At 49.5% G+C, this 23,392-nt stretch overlaps 1 protein-coding gene and 1 long non-coding RNA gene across 4 annotated transcripts in view; one reads left to right on the top strand and one right to left on the bottom strand.

Annotated features, from left to right (window-relative positions):
• The window catches only part of tanc1b (tetratricopeptide repeat, ankyrin repeat and coiled-coil containing 1b), a 119,504-nt gene extending 105,602 nt beyond the window's left edge, over window positions 1–13,902 (top strand). For all 3 annotated transcript variants that reach the window (XM_084688470.1, XM_084688471.1, XM_084688472.1), the window contains 9 exons: window positions 423–501; window positions 4,910–5,043; window positions 5,763–5,886; window positions 6,401–6,576; window positions 8,137–8,269; window positions 9,525–9,616; window positions 10,301–10,447; window positions 10,862–10,962; window positions 11,172–13,902. In XM_084688470.1, the coding sequence (XP_084544596.1) occupies window positions 423–501; window positions 4,910–5,043; window positions 5,763–5,886; window positions 6,401–6,576; window positions 8,137–8,269; window positions 9,525–9,616; window positions 10,301–10,447; window positions 10,862–10,962; window positions 11,172–12,636 (2,451 nt within the window). In that variant the 3' untranslated portion in view covers window positions 12,637–13,902. The remainder of the gene's footprint in view (window positions 1–422; window positions 502–4,909; window positions 5,044–5,762; window positions 5,887–6,400; window positions 6,577–8,136; window positions 8,270–9,524; window positions 9,617–10,300; window positions 10,448–10,861; window positions 10,963–11,171) is intronic.
• Window positions 10,308–21,137, bottom strand: LOC146235131 (uncharacterized). Its single transcript, XR_014741591.1, has 3 exons — window positions 20,784–21,137; window positions 19,806–19,961; window positions 10,308–10,502 (listed from the first exon to the last, which is right to left on the bottom strand). It is a non-coding gene; the product is annotated as an uncharacterized LOC146235131 (long non-coding RNA).
• Between the last annotated feature and the right edge of the window lie 2,255 nt (window positions 21,138–23,392).

The following is a 23,392-nucleotide window of genomic DNA, read 5'->3' as shown; positions in this document are numbered from 1 at the left end:
CCTCCTTGTTAGCTGGGCCGTGACGGCTTGCTCTGGGCCCACGGGCCGCAGGATGGAGGCAAGCAGGCTGAGCTATTGACCCGGTCCTCCACAGAGACTGGAGAGAGAGGAGAGCAGGCCCAAACACTCCAGGATTAATAAGACTGTTCCTGTGTGCTGTGCTATTTTCCACAGCTATAACCTAGGATTCAGCACTTCAGTCTGGATTGATTCATTTATCACTTAGCAAAAGTAAAGTTCACTCTGGAAAGTTTTTATTGACTAACTCAAGTTGTTTCATTGCACATGCTTTGCTGCGCTTTACTTTTTCTTTTGGCCATGTAATCATCATGGAGGACTGTGGAACTAGTGGAAGGCTTGTTTGACCATGTACGCTGACTTTGAGTCATTAATCAAACATTGTTTTGTTTTTTTCCTGACAGGTTGTGAAAGGCTTGCTGGTGTTGAATAATGGCCATGCTGTGCAAATTGACGGCCATGACACCCTGTGGGGAGAGACAGGTATGTTTCTAGTCCCTCCTCCCCTCCCCCTCCCCTCCTCCCCTCCCCCTCCCCTCCTCCCCTCCCTCCTCCCCTCCCCCCTCCCCTCCCCCTCCCCTCCTCCTCCCCCCTCCCCTCCTTCCCCCCTCCCTCTCCTCTGACTGGGCCCCTTGTTGAGTCAGAGAGCCCAGCTCCAGTTAGTCTTTTTCATTTACAGCCATCACACACCTGTCCTCATCCCCCAGTGAACACCTGGGATGTGCGCAGAACACCAGCTCCTGTTAAATACCCGGGCGAACACGGACCATTGATTTGTGGGTTTGTGTGTCTCCCTAGAGGGAGAGAGGATCGTTTTTTTTTTTTTTTTTTCTGTAAGCTTTTCAGTGACAGCATTAATAGGTGCTGGGAGGAAGTTATGAAGCAGAGAGATTTTTACAGCTTGTAAAAGGAGGACGAGTGAGAGAGGACGGGCGAGGGAGGACGGGCGAGGGAGGACGGGCGAGGGAGGACGGGCGAGAGAGCAGACCATGCTCTTTGAGATTGATGTGGAAATGATGCGTAAAGCAGAGCAGGAAACAGGAAGTGTTTAAAAGCAGACGTGTGTGGGGCTACCGTGATGAGGAGCTTCACGGCAGCGTTCTGAGAGGAACGCTCAAAGCCCTGTGTGTCAGGAGGAGAGCGTGTTATGAGAACCTGCCCGGCATGGAGGGGATGTCATTACAGATTCAGGATGGATTTCAAAATGTGTTTAATATTTCACCACAGTCCATTAAGGGGCTGTGCTGATACACATTAACCGTGGTGTGTTGCATTGTGCATCAATGTGCACCAGAGCAGGAAATCACCCTTGTTAGTCTAAACTACAGGCTGACGATCGCACAGGCTTGTGGACGACCCTCCACATGTGCCTCCTGTTAGCGTACTCCTGAGCAGGCTGTAAACACACTCTCTCTAATGCCGGCACGCTACTTCAATAGCATCTCGTCCAGGATGGAATCAGCATTGCATAGACAGGATGCGTGTGTGATGTTGGGCGTAGAGCACAGCACAGTACATCACTGTTTGGGAATAGAGTAAGAACTTGTTAGACCCCTGAGAAGAAAGGGGGTCGTTCTGAGGAAGATCGGAACCTGAGTGTTCAGAACGCCCAGTGATCCATCCCTCAGAAATTTGAGGACGCAAATGACCAAACAGTTGACATCTTTTGTCCGGCTGCTTTAATGTGTGTTTTCTGGAACATCCTACCCTAACCCCGTCAGAACAGGGTCAGAAAGCCTTGGAACAATGATGTCTCTGTGCATTGTCCAATGGCAGCCTGCCGTAGCAGTGACAAATAGCTGAGGGATGTAGGTCACCCTATTAGCAGATAGAAGGCTAAACTCGCTGTCACTAACTGGTGCTTCTGCAAAATGCACGGCCTGGTAGGGGCTGGGGAGTGTTTGGGCTTATTACAACCCAGGGACAAAGAGCTTTAGAAATGGCTTCTCATCAGTGGAAACTGCTGCTCTCCACGTGCTGGGGCTGCCACTGAGCGTTGGGGCCGTGCTCGACAAAAAACAGACAAAAAGTTTATCCGATCCAAGTTTTGTCCAGGCCACTCTTAAAATATCCATTAAAGATCTGTCAAAACGACCTCTCCTCGGCGCAGAGATAAAAAGAATCACTGTTCAGCCAGAGTTGTGGGTCGAATCAAGCTCTTTAATCAGAGCAGATTTACTCCCTCCTCTGGGTCCTGTCTGGATGACCATTACTCTGAGTGATGGCAGCCACGCTTCTATACCTCCACAAAGTCACCTGCAGCACCTGCAGCACGTGCAGGTGTCCACTGCATCACGATGACCGGAGACACACTCTCACTCTCACACACACACACACACACTCACACACACTCACTCACACACACACAGCCTCTCCTGATGAGCTACTGTTCAAATGAAGGCCGAGACACCTGGCACTAATTCATAACACGCACACAACACAATCTGTATGCCAGGAGAGGTGCAGGTAAACATTGACTCATTTCTTATTTTAAGTTTGGTGTCTTGATTTGAATACGGGGGTGTGGCTGTGTGCCTTTGGAGGGGGTTCATCTCCCTGCTCTGCACCCTGCTCTGCACCCTGCTCTGCACCCTGCTCTGCACCCTGCTCTGCACCCTGCTCTGCACCCTGCTCTGCACCCTGCTCTGCACCCTGCTCTGCACCCTGCTCTGCACCCTGCTCTGCACCCTGCTCTGCACCCTGCTCTGCACCCTGCTCTGCACCCTGCTCTGCACCCGACCCTCCTGCAGAGAGAGTGAGGCTTGCTGTTTAATGCCTTCATGCGGCCGTGGATGGATTGAAGCCTAAACCCAGGCTGCCGTCTGGGCTGCCGTCTGGGCTGCCGTTTGAGCTGCCGTCTGGGCTGCCGTCTGGGCTGCCGTCTGGGCTGCCGTCTGGGCTGCCGTCTGGGCTGCCGTCTGGGCTGCCGTCTGGGCTGCCGTCTGGGCTGCCGTCTGGGCTGCCGTCTGGGCTGCCGTTTGAGCTGCCGTCTGGGCTGCCGTCTGGGCTCGTAAAGAAGGCTGTTGAAGCAGTGGATCAGACACAAACAGGTTGTGTCTAAGAGATGCTTGTGTGGGCTGCTGGGAGTTCAGCCTGGAGGGTTTAATGACCTTTGCTCTAGCTGTCTGTCACAGAGGACTGACAACACACACAAACACAGGCCCAAACATCCTCCCTGGAAATATGACATTCACAGCCCCTCCCAAATAACTCACCCTCACTCTCCCAAATAACTCACCCTCACTCTCCCAAATAACTCACTCTCCCAAATAACTCACCCTCACCCTCCCAAATCATTCCTCAGTGAACGAGCTGTCTGAGAAATATCTGTTCACATTTAATATGCTGCCGTGGAGAGTCATATTTATGCATAAATATGCCTTGTGTGTGAGTGGGGAATAAAATAGGATTACATGTGTGAGTGGCTGTGCTTCCTAAGTGTGCTGTGTGAGTGTGTGTATCTGTCTGTGTGGATGTGGATGCGTGCATACGATCATGTAAAAGGCCCCAGGAGGAGGAACATCCAGCCTAGCCCTCCTCAGCTCAGTCATCGCTCTCTCCAGGCAGGAGAGAGAGGTGCGCTAGCTTGTACCCTGTGCTTCCTGTAGGAAATGGAAGGTGGCAGGAGCTGTGCTCCGGTAAAGATGAAGGGTTGCACAGTGTCTCGAAGTTGAATCATGTCGACGGAGAATGCCCTATCCCTTGTGTAATGCATTTGTAAAAGGATGAGTTGACATTTCTGACAAACACATTTTTATTTTCCTGGAGGTGTATCATCGTTGTCTTCTGTAATGAACCCAGACTGCTGGGTGTGGCTTCTTATGTGTGGTTTATGATACTGGTGCCAAATTGATACTTTTAAAATGGGGAGGGGAGAGGAGAGGAAAGGCGTGGTGTCTTGGCTGACAGCCCTGTCCAGACAGATGTCGCTGGTGACCGAGGGCTTGCTGTCTGTGAAATGCCTGGGGGGAATCAGAGAGCAGCGCTGGTCTCTCTACTTGTTTCTCCTTCACCTCTCAGGTTGTCTTCATCGTCCAGTGACGGCTCCAGGCTCCAGGGTGTGTTTGGTAGGAGTGGGTGAGGCTGCTTCTTCACTGGAGGAACTCCTAACAGCTTCGTTTCAATGTGTTTGACTTTGTATACCTGCTGACTAGATGCTAAACATGGCTAATAGCTCATGGATATTTGTGGAGTTGATTCTCGGGAACGCTGCTAAATGGTCTTAATGCAAACCTTTAACGAGGGTGATTAGTGTCCCAGAATGGTCCGGTCGTAAACCTGATTAGATTAGCAGAGCATGTGTTTGTCTGGATGAATGCTAGGCCTGTATACTGCAGTAAACATGCTGAGATATGGTTCAAACTGGTCTCTAATAGGATATTATGTATACAGTAGTCTACGTGAATGACTGTATTACCACTGAAATGTTATTCTGTAAAAAGTGTAATGTTCCTGGAGCATTAACAGAGCAGATGTGTTGTTGCGGCTGTTTCTGGGTGAGGGGACAAGCTCCCTCCTCCCTCTTCCTGTGATGGGGCGTGCGATTGTGTTCAGGCAGGACAAAGACAGCCACATGGATGCCAGACTCATTCAGCCAGTTGAAAAACAGCAATTCAATCAGCGTGTATTGTTTGACATAATCATTGATATCTATAATTCAGATGCAAGCAGCCCTCATCTGTCTCTCTTGCAGGGATATTTCGTGTTCATCTGATTAGATCAGTCTGGCTCTTGTGTAACATTGTATTAGATTGACGTTGGCAGTGGATTTAGCCGGCCTCCTGTGTGTGTGTGTGTGTGTGTGGACGTACTCCTACTGTTCTATGTTAGTTTCCTTGCTGACCTGTGTCCTTGGCTGATCTGTTGTCTACATGTTCTCCCTCCTCCCCAGCTCTGACGGCAGCGGCAGGCAGGGGGATGATGGCTGTGTGTGGCTTCCTGCTGGAGCAGGGCGCTGTGGTGCAGCAGGTCAACCGCAGGGGCGTGGCTCCGCTTTTCTGTGCCGTCCGGCAGGGCCACTGGCAGGTAAGGCCCCGCCCCCAGAGCCCAGCACTGCCCCTCCCCCAGAGTCCAGCACTGCCCCTCCCCCAGAGCCCAGCACTGCCCCGCCCCCGGAGCCCAGCACTGCCCCGCCCCCAGAACCCAGCACTGCCCCGCCCCCAGAGTCCAGCACTGCCCTCCCCCAGAGCCCAGCACTGCCCCGCCCCCGGAGCCCAGCACTGCCCCGCCCCCAGAACCCAGCACTGCCCCTCCCCCAGAGCCCAGCACTGCCCCGCCCCCGGAGCCCAGCACTGCCCCGCCCCCAGAACCCAGCACTGCCCCACCCCCAGAGCCCAGCACTGCCCCGCCCCCAGAGCCCAGCACTGCCCCTCCCCCAGAGTCTTGCACTGCCCCGCCCCCAGAGCCCAGCACTGCCCCGCTCCCAGAGCCTAGCACTGCCCCGCCCCCAGAGCCTAGCACTGCCCCGCCCCCAGAGCCCAGCACTGCCCTGCCCCCAGAGTCTTGCACTGCCCCGCCCCCAGAGTCCAGCACTGCCCCGCCCCCAGAGCCCAGCACTGCCCCGCCCCCAGAGTCTTGCACTGCCCCGCCCCCAGAGCCCAGCACTGCCCCGCCCCCAGAGCCCAGCACTGCCCCGCCCCCAGAGCCCAGCACTTTCGACACCTCAGAGGAACCCCCACTTACTGTCCTGTACCATGAGGACCCTGTGGTGGTCTCACTCTGTTTGTGTGTGTGTGTGTGTATAGATTGCTGAGCTGCTGTTGCAGCACGGTGCTGATGTGAACGTCAGTGACAAGCAGGGCAGGACTCTACTCATGGTGGCTTCCTGTGAAGGTCACCTGAGCACGGTGGACTTCCTGTTGTCTAAAGGTGACGCAACACTATCCCCATGACGACCTCACACTCACCATCCGCATGCTGCATGGCAAACATCTGTACATCTAGCATTTAGTGTACACAGCTCAGTGAAGGGCACATAATGACTTGTGCTGTGCACATGGCCCAGTGCACATGGCCCAGTGCACATGGCCCAGGACTAGAAACACACAGGGTTTCCAGGTTTGTACCAAGAACAGTCTCACGCTGGGAAAGCCCAGCCCTAAACCTCTAGGACTGAAAATGTATTAAAGCTTAATGCATTTTCATTATATTTATACACAGTTGGAAGTGTACTGTAAATGTAATTCTTTTGTATGTTCCCAGTATATTAAATATACAGTATGTTTGTACTGAGGTTTCATCTATCCTGCTCTCAAGCAGCTTCTGGTGCATGGCGTTTGAGTGCATGTGTGTGTGTGTGTGTGTACGCGTGTGTGTGTGTGCTCGCACGTGTGTGTGTGTGTGTGCGCACGTGCGCTGACCATGTGACTGTCCGGCCCTTCAGGTGCCTCGTTGACGTCGATGGATAAGGAGGGTTTGACGCCCCTCAGCTGGGCGTGTCTGAAGGGCCACAAGAGCGTGGTGGCCTTCCTGGTGGAGAAGGGGGCGGAGGTCGACCACACGGACAAGAACGGCCGCACGCCCCTCGACCTGGCAGCCTTCTACGGAGACGCAGACATCGTGAGTGGAGATCGCAGTGCTCGACTAGTCAGGCCTGAATCTGTGCCTCAGTGTCCCACAATTCAGTTAGAACCCTGACACGCTAGATCTCTGTTAGAACCCTGACACGCTAGATCTCTGTTAGAACCCTGACACGCTAGATCTCTGTTAGAACCCTGACACGCTAGATCTCTGTTAGAACCCTGACACGCTAGATCTCTGTTAGAACCCTGACACGCTAGATCTCTGTTAGAACCCTGACACGCTAGATCTCTGTTAGAACCCTGACACGCTAGATCTCTGTTAGAACCCTGACACGCTAGATCTCTGTTAGAATTCTGACACGCTAGATCTCAGTTAGAACCCTGACACGCTAGATCTCTGTTAGAACGCTGACACGCTAGATCTCTGTTAGAATTCTGACACGCTAGATCTCTGTTAGAACCCTGACACGCTAGATCTCTGTTAGAACCCTGACACGCTAGATCTCTGTTAGAATTCTGACACGCTAGATCTCAGTTAGAACCCTGACACGCTAGATCTCTGTTAGAACGCTGACACGCTAGATCTCTGTTAGAATTCTGACACGCTAGATCTCAGTTAGAACCCTGACACGCTAGATCTCTGTTAGAACGCTGACACGCTAGATCTCTGTTAGAATTCTGACACGCTAGATCTCTGTTAGAACCCTGACACGCTAGATCTCTGTTAGAACCCTGACACGCTAGATCTCTGTTAGAATTCTGACACGCTAGATCTCAGTTAGAACCCTGACACGCTAGATCTCTGTTAGAACGCTGACACGCTAGATCTCTATTAGAATTCTGACACGCTAGATCTCAGTTAGAACCCTGACACGCTAGATCTCTGTTAGAACGCTGACACGCTAGATCTCTGTTAGAATTCTGACACGCTAGATCTCTGTTAGAACCCTGACACGCTAGATCTCTGTTAGAACCCTGACACGCTAGATCTCTGTTAGAATTCTGACACGCTAGATCTCAGTTAGAACCCTGACACGCTAGATCTCTGTTAGAACGCTGACACGCTAGATCTCTATTAGAATTCTGACACGCTAGATCTCAGTTAGAACCCTGACACGCTAGATCTCTGTTAGAACGCTGACACGCTAGATCTCTGTTAGAATTCTGACACGCTAGATCTCTGTTAGAACCCTGACACGCTAGATCTCTGTTAGAACCCTGACACGCTAGATCTCTGTTAGAATTCTGACACGCTAGATCTCAGTTAGAACCCTGACACGCTAGATCTCTGTTAGAACGCTGACACGCTAGATCTCTGTTAGAATTCTGACACGCTAGATCTCAGTTAGAACCCTGACACGCTAGATCTCAGTTAGAACCCTGACACGCTAGATCTCTGAGGGTTATTCGGTCACTGCTTGCTTAGATAAGAGAGAAAGAGGAGAGGAGTGGATCTCCAGTTTACAATGTGTGAGTTCCTTGACAGTGTTTGAGGAGTGTGCGTCTCTACCAGCTGTGTAGAGCTACTATGAGCCTGCTGAAGAGTGTAAATATGAGGTTAACCTGTATGTGTGTGTGTGTGTGTGTGTGTGTTCAGGTCCAATACCTGGTGGAGAGAGGGGCAGTGATCGAGCATGTGGACCACAGTGGGATGCGTCCCTTAGACCGAGCCATCGGCTGCAGGAACACGTCGGTGGTGGTGACACTGCTGAAGAAGGGAGCCAAGCTGGGTAAGAGCCCACCTCTTCATCATCATCCTCTTCATCATCATCATCATCATCATCATCCTCTTCATCATCTTCATCCTCCTCTTCATCATCCTCACACACCAGCACTGCTGTGGATGTGTGCATGTCAGAGTGGATCAAGCCCATGTGTGTGTGTTAGTGCATGAGTGTGTGTGTGTGTGTGTGTGTGTGTAAACAGTGAGCCTCCCAGGCGTTACCATGGGAACCAGCTGACTGTCTCTCATTACAGCCAATCAGATAATACCAGGGTGTGTGGTGGAGACACAGTATAATGGAAGCTCGTTCAAATGTTTGGAAAGTGTGTGTGTGTGTGTGTGTCCTTTCCTGTTTCCCTGAGGAGTGCTGCTGGGCTCATTTGAGTATGTGACTATCACCTAGAGGACATTCTGAGATCCATCTAGGGTTAGGGTTCCCTGCTCACCTCCCTCTAACCCTCACTCTAACCTTCCCTCTAACCCTCACTCTAACCCTCACTCTAACCCTCACTCTAACCCTCACTCTAACCCTAGCCAGCCTCCACCCTGCCTGCCTAACCTCACCCAGCCTCCCTAACCTCCTTCCTAACCTCCACCAGCCTCTCCTATCGTCCCCCAGCCTCCCTAACCTCCCCCAACCTCTCCCATTGTCCCCCAGCCTCTCTTATCGTCCCTCAGCCTCTCCTAACCTCCCCCAGCCTCCCTAACCTCCTTCCTAACCTCCACCAGCATCTCCTATCGTCCCCCAGCCTCCACTAACCTCCCCCAGCCTCCCTAACCTCCCCCAGCCTCCCTAACCTCCCCCAGCCTCCCTAACCTCCCCCAGCCTCCCTAACCTCCCCCAGCCTCCCTCACCCCCGTTATTGCAGCTACTGTACACTATTCTTTACTGTGGCACACAACACTGGGAATATGTTACTATTCAGTCCTGAATGGTTTGCAATAATAGTCATTCCACCTTGGTTCTCGTGCCAGGGCTTTTATGTCTTTGCATGACTTCTTACCTTTCACTCTCTCACGGTTTTCTCTTTCTCAACTGCTTTCAATAATACCTTAAGGCTACAGAACATCACCTTATGATCGATCAGGTACAATCTTTAGGTAACTTTACCTTGTACCAAATTCCTAGTGAATAATAGCCCTGGGGTTGGGAAATGACAGACATGTAACTGTCCTCTTTCTGCTCCCCCTCCTCTCTCTTTCTCTCTCTCTCTTTCTCTCTCTAAACCTTTCTCTCTCTATACACCCCCCCCCCCTCACAGGAAATGCGGCCTGGGCGATGGCTACCTCCAAGCCTGACATCCTCATCATCCTGCTGCAGAAACTGATGGAGGAGGGAAACCTACTGTACAAGGTGTGTTTACTGGTACTGCTGCTGTACCAGGTGTGTTTCCTGCTGCTGTACCAGGTGTGTTAACTGGTAGTGTACCAGCTGTGTTTGCTGCTACTGTACCAGGTGTGTTTGCTGCTACTGTACCAGGTGTGTTTCCTGCTGCTGTACCAGGTGTGTTAACTGGTACTGCTGCTGTATAAGATCTGTTCACTGGTACTGGGGCTTTATAAGGTCTGCAAAGAAACAGATGACATGAGGCACAGTATAGAGCAGAATTTCATTTATTTCAGATAAGAAAGGGGTGTTCTGTATAAAATCATGGATCTTTATCAATGGGGCAGTTTATATTGTATATGAGATGAGGATGAAGACCGTCGGCCCGTGTGTTCTGAGTGAAATGACAGAGCAGGTCTGGGAGCTGGAGATGAATGGGAGGTTCCCCTCCGCTCACACAGCTGGGATAGAGGCTGATGGCTGATGACATTGAACAGATGAGTTTTGTGACAGGGAGGACAATCCACTCAGGTGGAAAGTGTGTGTGTGTGTGAGAGAGAGATTAATGAGGGGAGGTTTTTGGCTGCAGAGTGGTGGTTGTGTGTGACGTGATTCTCTTCCCCTCCTTCTCTCTACTGTACCTTCATCCCTCCCTCCCTCCCCCCCCCCTCCCTCCCCCCCTCCCTCCCTCCCTCCCTCCCCCCCCCACAGAAGGGGAGGATGAAGGAGGCAGCTCAGAGGTACCAGTACGCCCTGAGGAAGTTTCCCCGGGAGGGCTTTGGAGACGAGCTGAAGGCTTTTAAAGAGCTGCGTGTCTCTCTCTACCTCAACCTGTCCCGCTGCCGCCGGAAGACTAACGTAAGAATCCTCCTCAGTTCAAATCCCCTTCTGTACATCGCCTTGGATAACGCATCTGCAAAACGAAGACATTATAATAAAACTGTTTTAACAGGAGAGGAGCCAAAGTTGACCATTTAAACAGCCAACTTAATGGCAATTTTCTTTTTACATCTTATAGAAACATTGTCATCAATTAAACACACAAGGAAGAAATTGGATTCAGACAGTAATACCATGTACTAGATGATAGATTATAGCTATTATGCTGTCTAGTTTGTGTCTATGATTCATTCATGGACAATTACTACACATCTGGCCCAGACTGTGTTCATAGCCATCACTGTGGCAGTTTCATCTTTCCTACTGTCAGTAAGACAGAGCAGGCAGTGTTCCTCTTGTTCACCCCCTGCCTCCCTGCATCCCTCCCTGCAGGACTTTGGCATGGCGGAGGAGTTTGCTACCAAGGCTCTGGAGCTGAAGCCCAAGTCTTACGAGGCGTATTACGCCCGGGCCCGGGCCAAGAGGAGCAGCAGGTAAAGATGTACCCATTTGGAGACTACAATTCCCAGACCCCCCCTCTGCGGTTGTTACAGAGGGCTGTGGTTTGTGGTAGCGTGGCTTTAGAGAGTGTGATTGAGCTATTTAACAGATCCATTCAACTTGGCCTTCTCACAGTCTATATCTCTTCTGTTTTTGCTCTTGTCCTCTTTCTCTCTCTCCCGCTCTCTTCCTCCCGCCACAGGCAGTTCACTGCAGCCCTCGCAGACCTGCATGAAGCAGCCAAGCTGTGTCCCAACAACCGGGAGATCCGTCGACTCCTGGCGCGTGTGGAGGAGGAGTGTAAACAGATGCAGCGCTCCCAGAGCAGGCCCCAGGGGGCGCCCCCCTGCCAGGCCCCGCCCCCCTGTCAGGCCCCGCCCAGCCATGACTCAGACCCGGACCAGGAGGAGGGGGCGTCGGAGGGGGCCTGCCGCCCAGAGCACAGGTGTCTGGAGGTCCGGAGAGACGTGGAGGAGGAAGAGGAGGAGGATGAAGATGAGGAGGAGGATGAGTCATCGCAGTACGGCAGGAGAGCTGAAGCCTGGCCCCAGAACGTCTACTCCCTCAGCTTGTCCCAGCAGAACCAGAGCACAAGGCCCCCCCACCACCACCCCCGGGAGCCCCTGGCCCCACAGGGCCTGGTGCTGCAGCCCTCCAAGCAGGCCCAGATTGTCAAGACCAACCAGCACATGAGCTCCCTGCAGGCTGGGGGCCGGGCGGGCGGGGGGGGCCGGGCGGGCGTGGGGCCCAGGTCCCAGTCCCTCTACGGCCCCTCCAGCCCCCTGCCCAGCAGACACATGTCCTGCAAGCTGAAACCCAGGCCAAGCATCGACATCAGCCCTCTACCTCCTCCTGCTGAGGAACCTGTGGGCGACGGTGAGAGCCTGCACTCCTCCCAGTCCCAGGCCTCCTTCTCCTCCTGCAGCTCCAGGGGCCAGGAGAGGCTCTCTGCCCACTCCGTGTCCTCCCTGGACGCCCTGGCGCCCCACCACCCGCACCCCGGCCCTGAGCTGAGGCAGGATCCTGGGGCGGCAGCAGGCAGCATCATGGTGTCCAGCTCCACCAGCAGCCTGGCTTCCAGCAGCAGTCTGTCAGACAGCGGGAAGCTCCAGGGGCCTGACGTACGCACCAAGACCCCCTCAGACAAGACCAAGCATGGCCAGCAGGGCGGCGCCAACACCAACACGTCTGAGTACAAACCCAGACCCTTCATGGGCATCATGGACAAGACGGCACGCTTTGTACAGCAGCAACAACAACAGCAGCAGCAGCAGCAACAGCAGCAGCAGATCCAGCACCACCAGGGCCTCCAGCACCACCAGGGGCTCCAGTCGGCCGGGCGGAGCTGGCACAGCCACTCCTCTGAGGGGCTGGTGGGCCACACCATGTCCCCCCTGGTCCTGCCACCACCCAGCTGTGACCTGGCCTACCAGGAGCAGCAGCCAGCCCTGGGGGCCCTCCAGAACGGCATGCACACCAAGGAGTACGCAGACAAGTTCTGCCATGGCCCAGTCTCCTGTTACAAGGAGTCCAAGCCGGTCCTGGGCGCCCTGTCTCAGCCCTACCTGGACAGCAAGGCCAAACAGGCTGGCCTCCTGAGAGACAACCCTGCGCTCCACACAGCCGCCATGAAACCAAAGCGATCCTTTATAGAGTCTAATGTGTAGAGAGGCGTATACTGTCTCTCTCTCACACACACACACACACAGACAACACACGCACAGATGATGGCAGAAATGTTCAAAGCAAAAGGAAACTGTTTTTACCAGCCCATCCAAAAAGAAAATGTTTCCTTTGTGACTGCGGTCAACGCACAGCGTGTTGAGGGTTCTGGTGTCTTTAGTGTCGCTTGTGCTGATTGGTCCACGTGTCGCCTTTCTCGGTATACAGCCGCTGTACCAGGACATCTGCTGTTCAGCCTGAGTCGTCAGCCGAGGATGCTTATTGGATGTTTAAACCGCAACATGCCGTGGGACAGAAAGCACTTTATACCACACATTTACACAGGCCTTTCAAGTGCTTACATTTACATTTAGTCATTTAGCAGACGCTTTTATCCAGAGCGACTTCCAGTAAGTACAGGGACATTCCCCCCGAGGCAAGTAGGGTGAAGTGCCTTGCCCAAGGACACAATGTCGATCCGGTAACCTTCCGATTACCAGCCCGACTCCCTCACCGCTCAGCCATCTGACTCCTGCTTACACAGACCTACTCTCTTTTACAGGTTAATGTCATTACTGGGTTAAGTGTGGGACCACGGAGTGTGGACTATGTTGGTTCTGTCTTTGGTACTGATGGTAGAGAGGAGGTGTCTGGGAGGATCGTTGTTCTAGGAAGTGTCGCTCAGTTTTGTGTAAATATCCATACGTTGTTTTTCCTTATTGAGTGAAGGTCTGTCAGGTCTGTCATTGTATTGACCCGTTCCTAACTTATATGTACTTTTAAGTTTTATTTTATGCACAATTTGGTTCTGATGGTGTTCAAGATTCTAAAAAATGTATTTGTTTATATGTTTGTACATTCTATAAATCGGCCAATAACGTTGAGACTAGATCTCTGTATCTGCTTGTTGTTGCTGACTAGTTTAATTTATTTACAGCGCCTTTGGCTTGGTTAATTGTAAAAGCAATATATTTTATATAGTTATTTTTGCACAGCTACTAAGACATTTTACGATTTCAATAATAAATATGCTGTCAATAATATTGGTTTAAGTGCATGCCACAACTGCAGTTTATTATAAAGAGAAATTATATAAAACTGAAAGGTTTTGGGGGCATGGGCCAACAATTCGATTTTATTATGTTATTATGTTTCTTGCAATTGTTGCCATGCCTTCAGTTTAGAGAGCTGTTTTAGCTGTGTTCACCTCCCATACAGGAACCTGCCTGCCACAGCCGCAGGGGTCAATAAAGACAGAAAGATATCAGGTCCTCTGCCTACTTGTCATATCTGAAACATCAGCTGCCTGTCATTGACGTCTGAGCTCTACTGAAGCAGGCAGTTAGAAAACATTGTTTCAATGCACGAGAAGAAGCTAAAGAGAAATTAACATGAGCAGGATATGAAATCTGTACATAAATAGGCCACAGTCCACTAATCTTAATTTGTTTCCCTCTTAGCATAAGATACTTGCTCCACTAACTTTGTCAGTTTGTAAAATATCACTGCAGTGCAGTTCGTGCCAAGAATAAAGAGAATAATTAGTGTGCTTGCTATCGGCAATTGATTCATTTAAACAGTAGGTTTTGGGGTGACGTACTTAATAAATAAACTGTCCCATTTTCAAGCACATGATAGAAGATGCAGATGACATTGCCACGCATATTCTGAATGGCTATTTACAAAGCATTCAAGCATGTAATTTAATTTTCCAAATTCGTGTTAAAAATTGTTATTTCAAATTTCGCTTATTTCATCAATATTGGTCAAGTGCCTAATGACTACCGGGGCAGTAATGAACCGAGGCTCTGCTTCCAGCAGCATCTGGCGGGAGGACTTCCAGCATTTTTTTTATTGCGCGATTAACGTTCTTTTTACGGTGGCCAACATGTGCAAACGCACTGCAAACTAAGAAAACACATGCATAGACAAAACACAAGCAAATTAAGAAAACATCTTCATTAATTTGACAACACATGCGCAGCATTCAGCAAACGCTGCAAATACACACAACACAACCAAATTCTAGCCTGACGTCCCATAGTGCTTTGCGCGAATTGTGGGCTTCACTTCCTGTTGCTACGAGACCGACGTAAACAATCGCCGTCTGTCATTCATTCATTCGTTCTACAATGTGGGAACACAACCTCACCGAGTTAAAAAACGGCAACATAAATATACCTTTGCCCTCCGCAATAACTGGATGGGAGGACGAAATAAAAAATGGCCTAGGATCACATACAGCCGCATTTTTGCGTACTTTGTTGAGTCTGTGTCTTGCGATGGTCAGTCAATGATGAACCTGAAAACCTCTGAAGCTTACCAGTATTTGCACAGCGAGAAAGTCGGGCGAGTGTGGCTAAAAGAGAACACAGAAGACCTAGTCTACTTGAAAGCTGAAATAGAGCCAAGTCAGTCATGTCATTAATGAACATTCTCTTTTCTTGCACTAGGGGTCCACCGTTGATTAAATACGTTTCTAATATGACATCAACATACCTTAGCAAATTACTCTAGCTAGCTAGAGCCTAGCTGTTAGGCTGCAGTAGAAGGGTAGCTTACGAAAAATAGCCAGAAAACGAATAGCAGTCTACAGTAGCCTATTGCTAATGCTTGTCTAGATTATTTATTGAAAGAACTGGAGAAGTAGGTGCTCTTGCGTTAGCAAGCTAAACTAGTTTACAGGCTGCACAGTACTTATGTACTGTAGTAGTTGGCGACGCTGAGGGGCCCCCAAATAAATTCTGCTTAAGGCCCTGGCTAGGACGCTCCTGTAGTCATGCTAATACTGCTAAGTGCGTGGAAGGGCAAGGCTTATTCAAAGTAAAACGCTGTATAATTGTATATAACTTAGTTTTAATCAAATAAGGTTGGATTATTTATATGTTGAGCTGCCTGTTAGCTGAAAGTGCACGCAATCAAATAATATTGATGCAAACAACAGGAATCCTTAGGATACTTTTTCTGCTTTATGTTTTATGTGGGTATAGGGCCCCATATTAGTTATTGAAACGGGCCCCCAGATGCTTAAGGCCGCCCCTGTATATATCTATGCCTACCAGGAGAAATTTCTACTGGCGCTGATGTCACATAGCGAACATTTAAAATTGTCAGTTTCTCCGATCGATCACCTAGGCAACAAAGCGTTAAAAAGGTAACCATAGCTATGAATGTAACGGTAAAACGACTCCGTTGACGTAAGGCGAACCTTGAGCACAGGCGACTGTTTGCCGAAGTCGGCCTATGAATGCAGCAGCCTGGGCGACACTTTTTATTCGTCAGCGACCATTTCAAAAGTGTCGGCGACATAAGTAGCCTATGTTCTAAATAATGATTCTGAGTACATTGACTTTTAAAAAGTTGCCAAATCGTTCCATTGACAAGACCAAAGTGATTTTTTTTTTTTTTGTCGTTGTGAACTGAGCTATCATCGCAGCACGTCCAGTCTGAAATACTACTTGATGGCCAATACACAGCTGATGCGAATTCTCCGCCGTCTCGTCAAAGCCAAGCGATTGCAATGTTGTTTTCAATTAAAAAAAAAAAACATTTGCACTAAGCAATCCAATCCACTTTTCCATGTTGATAAGAGCATCAAAATGAGAAAAAAATAATGGGACAAAAAGAAATCAATGGGCATTTAGAATAGATAAAAATGTGCAATTAATTGCGATTAATCAAGTCAAGTCTTTTATTTGTCAGGTACACAGAACAACACAAGGTCAGACTGGGCACTGAAATTCTTAAAACAAGCACCTGGCATTACATAAAAGTACACAGAACATAATTTGCATCTATGCTGATCTTAAATAAGTGATACTTTTTTCAACCCTATAACCTATTCTAACCTAAGTGGAGTACAGTACAATAGTGCAAAATTGCAGATCAGTGATTATGTCAATGACCATACAGGAGCCTGGTGGCGAGGTACAGTGAGGTACAGTAGTGCAATGTTACTGATAGAGCAACCAGTAGCTGAAAGTGACAGTGTATACGTGACTAGTGAGCAGTAAATCAATGTCCATATCAGTGTCCATTCAGAAGCCTGATGGCCCTTGGGTAGAAACTGTTGTCCAGTCTGCGTGTGTGTGACCAGATGCTGCGGTAACGCCTGCCAGAAGGCAACGGGGTAAAGAGACTGAAGGATGGGTGGGAACAGTCTCTTAGAATCCTGCCAGCTTTCCTGAGGCAACGTGTGTGGTTGGTGTCCTGTAGGGCTGGGAGCTTCCTGCCGATGATGAACTCAGCAGAACGGACCACACTTCGTAGGGCCTTGCGGTCCCTGTCTGTGCAGCTCCCATACCACACTGTAATACAACCAGTCAGAATGCTCTCTATAGTGCATCTGTAAAAGTTAGTGAGGATGACTGAGTCCATACCAAACTTCTTCAGTCTCCTCAGGAAGAAGAGGCGCTTACGGGCTGATTTGACCACCTTGTCTGTGTGAACAGACCAGGTGAGGTCGTTGCTGATGTTCACCCCGAGGAACCTGAAGCAGCTGACCTTCTACACTTCCGATCCGTTGATGAGTAGGGGTGCATGCTCCTCCTCCTGCCGCCTCCTATAGTCCACAATCATCTTCTTTGTCTTGCTGATGTTGAGAGAGAGGTTATTGTCCTGACACCATGATGTCAGGGTGTCAACCTCCTCTCTGTAGGCTGACTCGTCACTGTCAGAGATGAGGCCTACGATGATTGTGTCGTCAGCAAACTTAACAAGAAGGTTGGAGCTGTGCGTTGCCACACAGTTGTGAGTGAACAAGGAGAACAGGAGAGGGCTGAGCACACAGCCCTGGGGGGTACCTGTGTTGGTGATCAGTACAGATGAGGTGCGGTCACCGATTCTCACCACCTGAGGCCTCCCCGTCAGGAAGTGGAAGATCCACTTGCAGAGGGAGGTGCTTAGTCCCAGGTCCACAAGCTTGGAGACCAGTCTGGAGGGGATGATGATGTTGAATGCTGAGCTGTAGTTAATGAACAGCATCCTCACATACGTATTCCCTTTGTCCAGGTGGGAGAGAGCAGTGTGCATAGTCAGAGCGATGGCATTGTTTGTAGACCTGTTGGACCAGTATGCAAACTGCATAGGATCCAGAGTGGGGGGCAGCGAGGAGCAGATGAATGATTTGACTAGCCGCTCAAAGCACTTCATGATGACAGAGGTCAGTGCTATCGGGCAATAGTCGTTCATGCAGGTGACCTTGGTGTTCTTAGGCACAGGGATAATGGTGGTCCTCTTGAAGCAGGTGGGGAGTACAGACAGGTGAAGGGAGAGGTTGAAGATGTCACTGAAGACCCCTGCCAGCTGGTCAGCGCATCCCCTGAGGGCCCTACCTGATATGCCGTCTGGGCCAGGTGTCTTGCGAGGGTTGATCTTCTTAAAGCACAGCCTCACCTCGGCTACAGTTAGTGTAGGCACACCACTGACTTGGCCTTCAGGTAGCTTCACTGCAGGGGGGTCACTGTCCCTCTCAAAGCGAGCGTAGAAGGAATTCAGCTCATCTGGCAGTAGGACAGAGGACTGGGTCTCACTGTAGCCTCTCCCTTTGTAATCTGTAATGGCTTTAAGTTCACTCCACATGCGCCTGGGGTCAGAGCCATGGTACCTGGACTCCACCTTGGTCCTGTAAACCCTTTTCGCTGCTTTGATGGCCTTCAGAAGGTCGTTTCTAGCCTTCCTGTACTCATCAGGGTCCCCAGAGTTAAAGGCGACAGTGCGGGCTCTCAGCTTGGTCCGGACCGCGGCATCAACCCGGGGCTTCTGATTTGGGAAATGCTGTATGTTAATGTGAATGCTGTATGTTAATGTGAATGCTGTATGTTAATCTTAATGTTGTATAACAATGGTCAAGGATCTGGTCTCCTCGTGTGGAGAAGTCAATGTGCTGATAGTACTTGGGCGAGTTAACTATGACATTAATGACATTTATTATTCAATATTTTAATCGTTTGACAGCACTAACAGATACCTTTAGCTAAACTGGTTTAATATGGTCAATAGAGATGTCTTTTGTTTATAGATTACAACATATAAAAACATAATAAAATGTGCATGCTCTACTAAATGAAACGTGAAGGTTGTCAGTCTTAATGCCTGTTTTAATAGACATCCATGTCCACAGTCTGGAGTGTGTGAGGGAGATGGCAGGTGAGGCTGTGTCCTGGCCTGCAGGTGAGGCTGTGTCCTGGCCTCGCCCCTCACCATGCCCCTCACCACGCCCTTCACCACGCCCCTCACCACGCCCCTCACCACGCCCCTCACCACGCCCCTCACCACGCCCTTCACCACGCCCCTCACCACGCCCCTCACCACGCCCCTCACCACGCCCCTCACCACGCCCCTCACCACGCCCCTCACCACGCCTCTGAACATGTGATATGGAGATTCTTCCTGAAGCCGTGCAGGGAGGTGTCTGGTAGAAATGCAGAGCTTTATGAATATTTCATAAAGTAACAGGCGGAAACTCATTTAATCTCAAGAGCGTAAGAAACTAAGTGTTCTTCGGCAATGATGGTGGGGTAGCGGGCAGGTGTACAAACACACATGAGGTTCTCCTCAGTTCTCTGGGCTGCTGCAGCTGTTAACCACCTCTGTGCTGACAAACAGACAAGCTGCACTGACAGACAGACAGACAGACAGACAGACAGACAGACAGACAGGCAGAGAGACAGACAGGCAGGCAGGCAGGCAGGCAGGCAGGCAGGCAGACAGACAGACACAGGCAGACAGACAGACAGACAGACACAGGCAGACAGACAGACAGACAGACAGACACAGGCAGACAGACAGGCTGCACTGACTGCATGGCTGCATTTCAGCATGGAACAAGGCAGCCAGTAAAACTATGGCTCAGCCCAGATCCACCAATCCCATTTTCAGAAGGATTATCTGTTTTATAAGGTCATCTGGTGGGATATACACTCCAGCAAATGATGTAAGAGATTTATATCCCAGAAAGAGGACGTTTAGGAGATATATAATTCTGCCGCTCGAAAACCCTGGGGTAAAGATGACCATTTTGGGGAGAACTGACAAGCGATTAGAACTGAAATAACAAGCGAATGTATCAGACAGTCCAATCTAAAGCACATTACAATCCTGGAAAACAGTTTGTGTGTATGTATGTGTACATTTGTATATATGTATGTGTGTCACCCCTTCACCACCCGCTCACTCAGAGTTTCCTGGTTCAGACTGAAGGGTTCTGCTCCGTCTATGTTGTTTTCTTGAAAACTTTGACCTGCTCCACTAGCCCCTCCCCCTCCAGCCAGGACGACACATCCTCCTCTGACCAATCAGACACCAACAGCCTGGGGGGGCGGACACCTTCCTGTCAAACACACAACAACAGGAAGTGAAGAAGTGCTTGGCCATAATAGCCCCTCCCCCATCTCCTGCTTTAGCTATTATCTGATCCACACAACCTCTTCCTCTCCCTCCCCCCTCCTCCCCCTGCCCCCTCCTCTCCCTCCCCCCCCTTCCCCCTCCCCCCTCCCTCCCCCTTCCCCCCTCCCCCTCCTCCCTCCTCCCCCTCCTCCCCTTCCCCCCTGCCCCCCCTCCCCCCCCTGCCCCCCATCCACAGTGACTCCCTCCCACACAGATTAAAGAGAGGCCCTCCCCTCTAACCTGATCACCCAGCTACAGCCCTGCCTTCCATCAACAGGCCTGTAATCACATTTATATGCTCACAGAATATTCATCAGCATTGTCCCCAACACAATCTCCATCACACACACTGTCTCATGCACATAGAGACACTCATTCTCTTACACACACATACACACACACACACCAGTTATTGTAGCCTTTGCAGACATATTGTTCATCAGACACAGTAACCTTCTGGTAACATTGTGTAAGCAGCCATCATTTGTCATGTGTGTGACAGACAACTAGTGTGTTGCGGCACCTACTACTGACACACACCTACTACTGACACACACACACACACCTACCATCATTAGCAGCTGACTGATAACTGGAGGTATGTATCATTAATATAACATTTGTTTTCTTTTCAACTCTGTCCCTTTTACCATTTCATATCTCTCTCTCTACTCGCCATCATTCACTGTCAGCTGTATCCATTAAGCCCCCTAAAAATACAACAAGTCCTTTAATCACCCTTGAAACCATATCAGGGAGCTCTTACCTTGGTCTGGGCGCTGCTTAGATTCAGCTGAAACAAAAGACAAGAGAAGCCATGAGTTTGAGGGAGCAGAGAAGTGGCAAAGATATATTATGCTGCGCTCCATACTATTTCCCCTTCTCCATCATGCTGTTTGTTTGCTAACTTGCTGTTCAGTATCCCGCTGTGACAAGCTAGACAACCATGCTAATCACACACAGTATGAAGTGTTTTGGGGATTCTGTTGTTGGACTTGAAAAATACAGCAGAGGAGAGATGAGACTAGATCCCATCAAAGAGGAAAGTGTTGACACAGCAGTGATGCGAGAGGTATGTGCTCCGTCAACATGGCTGGTCCCAGACAGAAGCCTTAGTGAAGGTTCTAGAACCTCTGATGTCTGAGAGGAGCCAGCTGCTTTCTGACGCATCACGGCGGTTTTACTTGGCGTTCCAGCCCCTCTCTCTCCCCCTCCCAGCTGCAGCACATGGACAGGGGTGGGGGGAGGGGGGGGCAGGGGTGGGGACAGGGGAGTGGGGGGGGGGGGCAGGATTACCTGTCATGCTGCTTCAAAGTGTGCAGCAGGACCCCCTGGTTCTATAAAAGCACAACAAACAATCATGTACAACAGGAATGTCTGGCATGCTGCTGCTGATCCTCAGTTGGAGGCCAGCCTTGCGTAGGTCCGCTCACCTCAGAGACACACCAGATATAAAGACACATCGTAGACTGTGAACGTTCTGTCCACTGAGCTGTGGGCCCACTAAACAGTCTGTCCCACGTCTTTGTAGCTGAATTGATCAATATTGTATGGAAACGACTCATTTATGGTGAAAGAAAGACATGAAGCACATTTTTCTAACCAGACTCAAACAGTATGTGAGTTTCATGCCTAGAATTCTGAGTGGCCCTGACAGAACAAAATCTGACAAAACAGATCCCCCTAGTGGGCACACAGAGAAATAGCAGGATGACTTAGCTTTGCAACACTAATTAACTTCAATTTAAGACACATTCACATGTAAAACAGTGAGAAACGAGGAACTTACCCAGAGACAAGAACAGGAGCAGACTGGCCTGTCAGAGTGTACAGCAGCAGAGTCATCCAGTCTGTACAGCAACAACATCTATGACACATCTATTACTACCTGTGTAGAGCAACACATCTATTACTACCTGTGTAGAGCAACACATCTATTACTACCTGTGTAGAGCAACACACCTATTACTACCTGTGTAGAGCAACACATCTATTACTACCTGTGTAGAGCAACACATCTATTACTACCTGTGTAGAGCAACACATCTATTACTACCTGTGTAGAGCAACACATCTATTACTACCTGTGTAGAGCAACACATCTATTACTACCTCTGTACAGCAACACATCTATTACTACCTTTGTAGAGCAACACATCTATTACTACCTCTGTACAGCAACACATCTATTACTACCTGTGTAGAGCAACACATCTATTACTACCTGTGTACAGCAACACATCTATTACTACCTGTGTAGAGCAACACATCTATTACTACCTGTGTAGAGCAACACATCTATTACTACCTGTGTAGAGCAACACATCTATTACTACCTCTGTACAGCAACACATCTATTACTACCTGTGTACAGCAACACATCTATTACTACCTGTGTAAAGCAACACATCTATGACACATCTATTACTACCTGTGTAGAGCAACACATCTATTACTACCTGCGTACAGCAACACATCTATTACTACCTGTGTACAGCAACACATCTATTACTACCTGTGTAGAGCAACACATCTATTACTACCTGCGTACAGCAACACATCTATTACTACCTGTGTACAGCAACACATCTATTACTACCTGTGTAGAGCAACACATCTATTACTACCTGTGTAGAGCAACACATCTATTACTACCTGTGTAGAGCAACACATCTATTACTACCTCTGTACAGCAACACATCTATTACTACCTGTGTAGAGCAACACATCTATTACTACCTGTGTACAGCAACACATCTATTACTACCTGTGTAAAGCAACACATCTATGACACATCTATTACTACCTGTGTAGAGCAACACATCTATTACTACCTGCGTACAGCAACACATCTATTACTACCTGTGTACAGCAACACATCTATTACTACCTGTGTAGAGCAACACATCTAATACTACCTGTGTAGAGCAACACATCCATTACTACCTGTGTACAGCAACACATCTATGACACATCTATTACTACCTGTGTAGAGCAACACATCTATTACTACCTGTGTAGAGCAACACATCTATTACTACCTGTGTACAGCAACAACATCTATGACACATCTATTACTACCCGTGTAGAGCAACACATCTATTACTACCTGTGTAGAGCAACACATCTATTACTACCTGTGTACAGCAACACATCTATTACTACCTGTGTAGAGCAACACATATATTACTACCTGTGTAGAGCAACACATATATTACTACTTGTGTAAAGCAACACATCTATTACTACCTGTGTACAGCAACACATCTATTACTACCTGTGTGGAGCAACACATCTATTACTACCTGTGTAGAGCAACACATCTATTAGTACCTGTGTAGAGCAACAACATCTATGACACATCTATTACTACCT

Source organism: Hypomesus nipponensis, chromosome 23, assembly GCF_054491055.1.
Source record: "Hypomesus nipponensis isolate SF chromosome 23, ASM5449105v1, whole genome shotgun sequence".
Classification (NCBI taxonomy): Eukaryota; Metazoa; Chordata; class Actinopteri; order Osmeriformes; family Osmeridae; genus Hypomesus; species Hypomesus nipponensis.
This window is presented reverse-complemented; position numbering and strand designations above follow the sequence as displayed.